The 11,298-nt window shown below is 42.4% G+C and overlaps 1 protein-coding gene across 1 annotated transcript; it reads left to right on the top strand.

The window, feature by feature from the left end:
- The first annotated feature begins 1,275 nt into the window (after positions 1 to 1,275).
- Positions 1,276 to 11,068, top strand: nop14 (NOP14 nucleolar protein homolog (yeast)). The gene is made up of 19 exons (XM_084572751.1): positions 1,276 to 1,371; positions 1,789 to 1,971; positions 3,020 to 3,154; positions 3,441 to 3,582; positions 3,737 to 3,879; positions 4,102 to 4,242; positions 4,343 to 4,465; positions 4,582 to 4,713; positions 4,804 to 5,143; positions 5,296 to 5,426; positions 5,521 to 5,606; positions 5,717 to 5,852; positions 6,202 to 6,303; positions 6,435 to 6,588; positions 6,696 to 6,855; positions 10,019 to 10,166; positions 10,255 to 10,373; positions 10,477 to 10,632; positions 10,714 to 11,068. The coding sequence occupies exons 2-19, from the start codon at positions 1,789 to 1,791 to the stop codon at positions 10,808 to 10,810; spliced, it is 2,628 nt and encodes an 875-aa protein (XP_084428877.1). The 5' UTR covers positions 1,276 to 1,371; the 3' UTR covers positions 10,811 to 11,068.
- The last annotated feature ends 230 nt before the right edge of the window (positions 11,069 to 11,298 follow it).

Genomic DNA, 11,298 nt, shown 5'->3' with positions numbered 1-11,298 from the left:
TACAATTTAATTCATTATTTTAGCATAAAACACTGTTTCATGCTAAACTACTTTTACTGAGATAGGAGGAAATATAAATAATTGAAATATTCTGTATAAAATGGGGTTTTTCATATGAGAATCCTATTGAGGGTGATCTATTCACTTGACCAGAACGACAACAGACACTTGTCTTCAACCCCCACTTTTTCTAATGTTAGATTTCTTGAGAAAGCAAGTGAATATTTATCCAACACGTCAATATAAAAGCTAAACAGCAGCAAAAAGGTATCAGTATAAAATATTAACAAACTGACGCTACAGTAATAATAAAAGGAAACTAGCTTGCACTGTGCTGCTTGAGCTTGAAATCTTGTGAAAGGTAAGAGTGGAGACACCTGTGTTCATATGTGGTTGTGTTTGTGCTTTTAATTAAATTTATTTGTGCCATGAAGTTGAACATAAATGGTTATAAATTCATATTGTTGAATGAATCCCTCCAGTTGTGTTGTCCAGATAATATTTCTGTGGATCATATCAAATGTACAAATTGCATATTCCACCAGATTTTATAGATTTAAAGACACAAAAGCAGAAACTCGCTAACGTATTTTGTTGTCAGCAGAATATCACATTTTAAAGAGTGTAAGATTTAAAATCAGTGTCTTGTTTTGAAACTGTTCACATGAAGTCTCAGTGGACTGGCATGGTGACGCCGGTCCAGTACTACTGTCAGTGCCACAGCGCTCTCCAGATTGACCCAGCCGACACCTGCGTTTGCTATCATCCTGCTCCTAGCGCTACTGACTATTTTATGCCTCACTGAACTCAACTGCAGCTGCCTTCCTCTTTTCTTTGTTGAATATGCAAACTGTGTGACACAAGTGAACTGTTTTACACGTAGTGTTTAAGCTTAAAGGCTTTGATGTCATTGGTTATAAGTCAGTGGATGCATTTGACCTTACGGTGTTAAATACAGCTTTACAGAACAAACTTTAAGAAAGCACGTTGGAGGAACCATGGCTACGTGAACCAAATTTCACTCACTGTAAACCATTTCAGTAAAGAACTCAATGGTTAACTCAGTGGTGGAAACAAATAAAAAAAAGTCAGAGGTATATAATCTATTCCTATATTTAGTTTAATTACATATTTGATGCATTTTGTTCCATATAAATATATTTTTTTACTTGGAGAATTAAAGATGATGTTTCATTCATCGCCGCTAGAGGCGCTGTAGAAAACCACCACACCGGAAACAGCTCTTTTTTTTCTTTTCTCGTTATGAACCTTTGACCTCAGCCTGCGCACGCTGGAAAATGGAAACGCAGTGAAACAACGTGGATAGTAAAGATTCAGTTGTTATTTATTAAATTGAACGTTTGGCAAAAGGTTGGTGTCTTATGTTTACTTCCGCCTGCATTTAATAATTCGACTCCTCTACTCGGCTAAAGCGTAAACACTTCCGGCTTGTCATTATGTTAGCTTGTTTACAAACTGTTGACCATTTGTAGTGACGCTAATTATCTGTAAAGCGACTCCAGCTTTATTGTTAAGCGGTACAATCGTGTAAAAACCTAATATTAGACACGTACATTTACGCCAGTGTCAATTTAAAATTACTTAAAGGCTAACTTTTAGCTAGTTTAGCTAACGTATTTGTATCGCGCTGCCTGTATTAGTAGCTGTGAGCCTCACCAAGGATATTGTTTTCACCATTATGGCAACAAAAAGTCAAAACCCACACAGCCATATAAGATGCAGAAGCAGCAGCAGTGGTTATTCATTGATCCAGGTTCTCTGTCACAGATGGGGAAGGTTCCGAAGAAGAGGAACCTTGCCGACAAGGTCCGCAAGATGAAGACCTCCACTGAGATCAAGAACAACCCGTTTGAGGTGAAAATCAACAGGAAGAAATTTGAGGTTCTCGGGAGGAAATCTAAGCATGATGTGGGTCTCCCGGGTGTGTCTCGATCCAAAGCTATCAAGAAGGTAAGAGACAAGAGTATAATGTTTTACCACACTTTCTTCACTTATTTAAATGGGAACTGCACTGATCTTATGTCCTATGTATTACGTCCTACTTCTAACAGATGTAAACTCCCTTGCCAGTTCATTAGGTGCACTAGTGAAAACGAATCCATCCTTGTATAACAGTCCTGCATTAAGTCTTCGCTTGATGAAGCTGATATGTTCAGCATTTGTCTAAAAAAACTGAGAGCTGTCAATTCAACTGCGTTTTTGTTTTGGAGGCTGTGGTCTGAGTACTTCTGAATTGTATTATGTTACACTGACAATTTTGACAATGTATTTTACTCAGTGGACTAGGCTACTTAATGGAAACACCTCTGTGTTTAATTTAATCCATCTTGACAGCACTGACAAACTATATCCTCCAGAATTATCACACATGTTAAATACCACCACTCTTATGCTGTTTCAACATAAACGTATGTAAACAGTCACAAAACTAACCTTTCATTGCTTCATTTTCACTTGTCAGCCTAACGAGGAGTTAATTTCACCACTAAAAAATATCTAAAGAACCTAATTTAAAGCTCAACCCCATGCTATTTTGGACCAAACTCATAAAACACCTAGAGAACTGCAGGTTGCAAATAGAAGCCATAGAAGAGCAAAATGTTAGTGATCAGAAAAAATCTGGAGATAGATCTGCAGAATAAATAAAAATAAGTCGGATTAAGTAAAAAAGATACAGAGATACTGGAGATACAGTCTTATTGTGTACCACTATATCTGGCAGCCGTTGGTGACAACTCACAATCCATTTAACGCTATCTGTGCTGCGAAGCCTGGTGCTCACAGTATCATGCTGAGAGAGGGATTTTCTGCAGGAGAGACTGAGAAGTTTGTAAGAACCAAGGAAACCGTGAACCCGTCTAAATCAAAGTTTGAACCACAGTGAAATCTCCTTCTTAACATTAGTTTGGTTAGCGTTCACAAGACACAGCATGTTGAAGGTTTTGTGTTTGCCTGTGACAGACTCCCCCATAAATCATATGAAATGTGTGATCTGTAGAGAAAAGAGACCCTCCTGAAGGAATACCAACAGAAGAACAAGTCCAGCAAATTCATTGACAGACGTATTGGAGAGTATGACACCAAGATGGCACCAGAGGACAAAATCCTGCAGAGGTTTGCGATGGAGAGACAGGTCAGTGATGTGATAATGATAATTTCCAATTGCCCAAAATGACACTCTGGATGGCAGATCTTGCAGAGCATGCAGGCAGATATAATGACTTCTACCTAAGACAGAGTTTTTCACCAGCTTCAAGTAATATTTGTATCATGGATGTAGTACATGTTTATTGTTAGTTTAGTTAACCAGTTTTGCCATGAGGCCTGTTGCAGCTTGACCTGTCATCCATAACCATCAGTGCCCATTTAAAAAAGGGTTACTAACCCTCCAACTTTAAATACCTTTCATTATCTCTTAGCGTGGCCATGATAAGAAGGATGTGTACAACCTGAACGAGGAGGAAGAGCTGACTCATTATGGCCAGTCCCTGGCCGAAATGGAGAAATTCAATGACATTGCGAATAGCGACGATGAATCAGAAGAGAAGGGTCTTTTATCCGGTGAGTCTGAACGACGGATGAGTGGAAATTTAGCTGTAAGATTTTTCTGTGGTACCCCGGGCCTGTTTCATCTTAGCCCCTTGAAATGCAGTTTTGGATGTGGATGTTTGGGTGTGTTGCATTTACATATGAAATTATTTTCTGTCTCACACAGCTGAGCTGACTGCCTCCCACTTCGGAGGAGGAGGGGGCCTACTCAGGAAGAAAACATCAGGGGAGGAGCAGGAAGGAAACCAGAGGGCCAAGTCCAGACAGGAGCTCATTGAAGAGCTCATCCAGAAGTCCAAGCAGGAAAAGGTGAGTTGGTATAAAATCACACCTTCCTGTTCATGAAAGGTCTTTGTAGTCTGGATTTTGGTCGATGCAGTTTTTTATTTTTTTGCCATATTGATATCGCTGCATATAGATCTAGATCAAAAGTTTACTAAATCCTGGTAATTTCAGCCCTTGGCTGATGATTGCAGAGATATTTTTAGAGGAGATGTGATTCAGATGACTGATGTTTGAGTTTGTTCTCAGAGGGAACGACAGGTGCAAAAAGAGGAGGCTCAGGAGCTGACTGAGAAGCTGGACCAGGAGTGGAAGAGCATTCAAGCTCTGATGGTGAAAAAGACACCAAAAGCAGCAGAAAGCGCCGACACACAGGAGGAGAAACCCAAAGTAGGGATAAACAAATCAAAACGTAAAAACGCTGTGTATCCTCTCTGTTGTGTGGTGTGTGATATTTCCATCATCTCTCATTGATTTCTCTGCCGTCTAGCTGGATGAATATGACATGATGGTGAGGGAGCTCGGCTTTGAGATGAAGGCTCAGCCCTCGGAGAAGTTGAAAACCCCAGAGGAGATCGCCAGGGAGGAGAGGGAGAAGCTGCAGAAACTAGAGGTATATTGACAGTGATAGAAACTTGCTTCACGCTGTCTGCACTTGTTAAATTAATAGTCATTTAACGTCTTAGCGCTCCCTGTGATCGTTTACTTTTTGCTGTGTGCTTTCTCCAGGCTGACCGACTGAGGAGGATGATGGGAGAGGATGTCGAGGACGGCGCACGGAGTCAAAACCACATGTCTGCGGACGACATCAATGACGGTTTCATCCTGGATACACACGACAAGAAGACCCTGTCTTATCAGGTACATAAACTGGAGAGTCGCTTATTCTAATCATTTGAAACTGTGATTATTTTTATGTTTACACCTGATATGTTTTATTCCTGTGTGTAGGATGGAAAATGGAACATTGGAGAGGAAGACGAGGGTGATGATGATGATGACGAAGGCGGAGAAAGTGGTGAAGAAGAAGAAGATGGAGAGGAGGAGGAAGACGAGGAGGAGGGTGGCAGCGAGGAAGAAGAAGAGGAGGAAGACGGGGAGGATGGCGGCAGTGAAGAAGAAGAAGAAGAAGATGGCCACTCGGACCTGGACTCTGAGCAAGAAAGCGAGAATGAGGAGGAAAATCAGGAGGATGAAGAAATCACTGCGAAACCTAAGAAAGTTCTCTCCAAAGAGGAGATTAAGGCCCAGCAGGAGGCAGCAAAAGCCGAGCTCCCGTACACATTTCCTGGTAACTACAGTATATACTGCATACTTCTGATCTTCATTCTAAATAGAGACCTTGTTAGTGTGTTGAATAAAGCTCAGATGAGTGTATATCACCATTCCCCCTCCATTATTGTGTTTAGTTTATGTTATATTCCGTGTTTCTTTCCACCATAGCCCCTGAAAGCTACAGTGATCTTAAAGATTTGCTCCATGGCCACACTCCTGACAACCAGCGCCTCATTGTGGCCAGGACTCAGAAATGCAACCACCCTAGCTTGGCTGTTGGCAATAAGCTCAAACTTCAGGTACAATAGAGGAGGTTACACATTTTTTATTTTTTTCAGTCAGTGTGGTACTTGTGTGTCTTTCAGAGCTGTAAGAACTTAATCTCTGTTTCAGAAACTGTTTGGCTTTCTGTTGGAGTACATTGGAGAACTGGCCACCAAGAGTCCACCTGAACTCGCCACCGTAGATAAACTCATACCGTGAGTTCAGAAAGTGTCTCTCTTTCTCAAGTACTACCCAAGGAAACCTGTTTGTTTACCATTTGCACCATCTTTTCTCTTTTTTCTTCTCTCTCTCTCTCTCTCTGCAGTGAGTTGTACGCTATGTGCCAGGTGTTTCCCGAAGCAGCCTGTCAGGCCATGCGGACTGTCCTCGGAGACGCCGGCCACAGCATGGAGGAAGAGCTGGAGGTCAAAGGTCACGCTGCTTTCCCCACACTAGATATGGTATGCGTTATTTTCTGGCAATGCAAGCGCGAATAAAGTGTTAGGGGGTTTAAATGTTACTTGATGTCGTCAGTGTTCGTTCGCACGTCTCATCTCTCATCGACTCATTTGAGTCACAGTTGCTCTTGGGTTGTACAGGATCAAAGTCAGCACTGCATCTGGTTTTGGCAGCTGGCCGCCAGTCAGAATATACTTAAAGATTTTAATCAAATGAATACTCTGACTGTGAAAGATATACATTTAGAAAAGTGAGGGAGAATGTCCCCGTCATGCTCTTGGTATATCGCATTTGCTCCTCTGTACATGACTGAGTCACAGTATGTTTTTTTTGTTTTGTTTGCTCTTTCAGCTGATCTACCTGAAGGTGACAGCCCTGCTGTTTCCTACCTCAGACTTCAGACACCCTGTTACAACCCCAGCGTTGCTTTACATCAGCCAGGCTCTCACCAAGGTACATGCAGCCTTCAGCCTTCTGTTTGTTGTTAGAGAGATGTTTTTGCTCCAGTTTTGTCCTGTAGTGTTCTTCTTTTATTGCATCTGCTTTAGTAATGTTGAGTATGTCTGTATTTTGTGACATTTTAGTGTCCAGTGAGATCACTACAGGACCTGACGTCAGGTTTGATGCTGTGCTGTCTGGCTGTGGAGTACGTTTCGTTTTCAAAACGCTTCTTCCCGGAGCTCATCAACTTCCTGACTGGAACGTTACACCTGGCAGTGCAGGACAAAACTTCTCTAGGTGACTTAACGCTCTTCCACTTCCCCCCCAAAGTGTTTCTTGTCTATGCACGTTTTTTGTGCCTGTGTGGTGTTGAAGCAGAATTGACGTTCGGTCTTACAATGCAGGTTATGCGGTGGTGCCACCCTTCAAGTCAGTAGGGAAGTACAGTGATCTGCTGGTGGTGTCGACCTCGGAGTGCTGCAAGAGCTGGAGCAAGAAAAGCTTGCCACTGTCTGCTACCCAGCACCTGGAACTCAGCAGTGACCTGGACAGAGACGAACACAGGTAGGAAGGGAGGGGTGCACACCTGAAGGAAAAGAAGCTGGTCGGACTCCAGCGACTTTATGTGATTTTTATACAAGTTATGTAAGTTGTTCTGTGTTGTCACCAATATATTCGGCAATGGCACAAACATAAAGCTTTGGCTATGAGGTACCACAATAAACAACGACAACAGTTAGACAGTTAGCTTAGCATAAAAGTTGGAAGTAACAGGTCAGATCAGGTTTTCACTCCACATGAGTTTTTTTTTTAACCAGTCCAAATTAAAACTAAGGACAGAAGACAGCTTAATTTTGCCTGGAACTAAAGAGCACACAAATGGGGGGAGCTGTGGAGTAGTGGTTAGAGATGCAGCTTCAGACCAAAGGGTCCCCGACTCCGCCACACCAAACCAAATTGCTCGGGCACAGCTCCCCCAGAGGCTGCAGCCCGCTGCTCCCACTATCCACACAACTGTGTGAATGGGTCAAATAGCAGGATCGAATTTCCAATGTGGGATCAATACATTATTATTGTTATTAAATGATTTCTGAAAATGCATCACAGGCTGGCGTCCCTCTGTCCTCCAGGTGTGTTGAGCTGTCTGACAGAGCGTCCATTGAGAGTCCAGAGAAACTAATCTGACCATGCAAAACCGTCTGCCCAACCTTTCCCCCTGCAGCCAAGCAAAACCGCGCCCCATTACCCCATATTATACTGCTGTGTCATTTCTTTGATCCAAACAGTATCAGACCAACATAAAACAACCCGAAAAGACTACTCTGACATCACATTGGGTCACGTTCACTGTCTTTTCTGTAAATTTATTCCAAATGGCCTCATCCTCCCATTAGGCCTTTACATATCCTACATTAACTGCTCATTAGTTTGCTAATTGTTAGACTCTGTGTCTTGTAGACGTCAACATTTGCCTAGCAGCGGTGCTCTCACTTGAACTCTCACTTGAACTCTGGGCGTTTAACATCCCATGTCCTAACCACAAGCTCACAAGTGTCATATGTTGCCTAATCGTCATCTGCGTATATAAAGTCATGGATATTATTAACTAGTGCTAACTCGTCTTTTATCAAGACAGAACCAGATAACTGCTTGTTGAAATTAATGAATACTGCACTTTCTCTGAGGCTGCTGAAATTTTCATCTAATTTGTGTAAGGATAAGCGGCTGCACATGTTGCCCCCCTTTCTCTCCCCGAATGGAGAGAGTAGCAATGATCACAGCAAGCCTGTCAGAGTAGTTACGGTTCTTCAGACTTGCTTTACTGGTTCATTCTTTAAGGATCATTTTAAAAATTTAAACCAAAAACTTGTCCCCAGACACGTTGTGTGTGTGTGTGTGTGGCCCAGGATGAAAAAATGAAGCGGTTACTCAGAATTGAATATGTACCAACAACTGAAATTAACACTTTCCCAGAGACAATTAAAGGCACAGCAGGAGGAGGGAGATAACGTGTGAGAAAATCTTTTGTCTTCTCCCTCACACAGATTGTCATGTTCGATTTGGACGTGGAAATGACTAGAGGACGATAAGAAGTAAAACTTATAAATTACTTTTTGTAGAAGTAAAATAACAAGGACAAAACTGAAGGACACAAACATGCACTCCTACACAGAATCGAGGTGGTTTGCAACATCATACAAAAAGTTTCATGCTCCAGGGTGCCGATCATAAAAAAAAAAAAAAAGAATGCGTGACGAGGGTCTTTTGTTATCTTTACATCCACCACTGTATGGGCATAAAAAGCTAAGACAGGCCATCGTACCAACGTGTTTACCTGTACGCGCTGTATGCCTCATAGATGATGCATCCACTCTTGTGATTCTGATGAGCCGCCAGCATGGTTTCACACAGCAGCTGGTGTGTGGGCACAAAGCAAAGCTTGCAAACAGGCTTGAGAGGGACCATGATTGTGCACAGTTTGTGGGAACGTACATTTTTATTTGTGCTCGACTAAAATTAATACTCATGCCTTAAAACGCACCGACTAAGTAATGACTATTTTAGAAAGAAATGATAATATTTGTTGGAAAAAGTAACTTATTTCCTTATTTAATCATCAGTCAGTAAGTATCTGTGTGAAATAATGACCAGAAACGTGTGGTAAGTCAGATTGAACCTTGCAGTGATTTGAGTTGTTCAACTAATCATCCCTAAACGCTTTCAGCCTGATCTCCTCACACCTGGGTGTCCAATGTTATTCTAATTTCCATGTTCCTTCAGGCCGTACAATGACTCGTGCACACCAGCAGCTCTGTGTGTGACGAGTTTAGTGGCTTTGGTAATTACTGCCAGGGTGATAAAGCAGACCTCGGGAAGGCGACGATAGAGTGAGTGTACTCTGCAGGAAGGCTAAAGCATGACCAAACGTGTAAAGATGGAGAGACGCAGTCACTCACGGAACAACGAGGAAGAAATATTATAATATTATAGAGTAGAAGTAGCGTCTACATTTCTCTTAAACACTTGCATTTGCACCGATCAGGCATAACATTATGACCAGTGACAGGAGACGTGAATAACATTGGCCATCTTGTGACAATTCAATGTTCTGCTGGGAAACTTTTGGAACTTTTGGATGTCACTTAGACATGTAGCACCCACCTAGACCAGACCAGGCACCCCCACCCCATAGCAATAACACTCCTTGATGGCAGCAGCCATCCCCAGCAGGACACAGGAACACAAAAACGGTTTAGGAAGAAAAAACATGAAGAACAGCACAAGGTGTTGACCTGACCTCCAAATTCACTAGATCCCAAACTGATCAAGCCTGATTGACAAAGGCCCTTCCCCTCAACCCATAGGAACAACACCAACACCACAGGACACCCTCAAAAGGCCCATGTCCATTCATGAGTCACAACTGTTTTGGAGGCACAAGGTAGACCTTCACAATATTAGAAAGGTGGTCATAATGTTATGCCTGATTGGTGTATGTGTCCTCTTAGTAGTTCAGTTATTTAGAGCTCCCGTGAAAGACTTGCCAGAACTCTTTTCCCTCTGTTTTTACAGTCCTGTATCTCTGGACAGACAGAGGTTACCTGTGTGAAATGATGAATGAGGGCATCACCAGAGTTATTCTCCCACTGCTAGTACTATGCAGGCAACCATGAGACAAACTGTGTTCTAAAGACGAAATCTTCTTTGTGTTTGTGTCTCCTCACAGGTTGATGTGTTTGTCTACTTGCCTAGACCTGCTGAAGAGATGCTGCCTGCTCTACAAAGACCTCGCGTCCTTTACGCACGTCTTCCAGCCAGTCAAAACCCTTCTTTCCAAACATCTTTCCACCCAAACATTACCGGAGCCTCTGCAGGTCGGTGCCAGATTCATTCTAAGCTCGTCTCTGGCTACTCTCGCCGTATTTTCTGTTCATTTACAAGCATGTGGTGTTTTTGTTGCAGGAGCTTCTCGGTGAGATCCTGGAGACCATCAGCGGCGCTCCTGCGACTCTCACTCGGCTAGTTTTTGAGAAGAAGAAGCCAATTCCTCTGAAGCTTCTCACACCAAAAATAGTTGAAGTGTAAGCGCACAAAAATAGAAACTGTCCTACCAAACTTCATTTTATTCAAGAGGCTGATGGTGTGTATTTGTTTTAAATATCTAATTTACGTATTTCTTATTAGGTTGGACTACGGTAAGAAGCATGGCAGCACCAGAGAGGAGAGAGAGAAGGAGCGTCTGAAGCACAAGTACAAGAAGGAGTTTAAGGGTGCTCTGAGAGAGATCAGGAAGGACACGCGCTTCCTGGCCAGAGAGAAACTCAGCGAGGTCATGAGCAGGTACGGATAAACTCTGTGTCTACATAATAAGTGAACAAACTTAGCACAAGCCTTTTCACTAACATGTGTTCTGTGTTTCAGGGATGCAGAGAGAAAGAGAAAGGTGAGGGAGCTCTTTGGCAGCTTGGCCAATCAGGAAGGAGAGTGGAAAGCCCTGAAGAGGAAGAAGAAGAAGTAGTGAAATGCAGAATCTTCGTCTCTACCGTATCTCTCTTCCTTTTCATAAAGACTTCTTCAGCTGAGCTGTGGATAACCTGTACGAGGTTATCATTTTATAGTGTTTAACATTTTGCTGTCATGATTGTGCACAAAGTTGTCAAATATACTGACGTCACAGTTGGATTCTGTTGTTGGAAGTGTCAACCCACAAGGCACTGTAACCACCCACAGTAACCGTCATGATGATGTGGTAAAATAAATAACCTTTTTAATGTCATATATTTTGTCCACAATGCATACACTGATCAGGCATAACATTATGACCACCATCCTGATATTGTGTAGACCTACCGTGTGCCTCTAAAACAGTTCTGACATAGTGGGGGCCCTTTGGTTACTATGGGTTGGGGGGAGGGGCCTTGCTTTTGCTTTTGAAAAACACTTTGGTCAAGACTTAAATACTGTTCTCTAATTATCAGATCGTCTATTATTAGATGGCCAAAAATC

Source organism: Chelon labrosus, assembly GCF_963514085.1.
Source record: "Chelon labrosus genome assembly, chromosome: 22".
NCBI lineage: Eukaryota > Metazoa > Chordata > Actinopteri > Mugiliformes > Mugilidae > Chelon > Chelon labrosus.
Note: the sequence above shows the minus strand (reverse complement) of the source record. Positions and strands in the feature narration are given on the sequence as shown.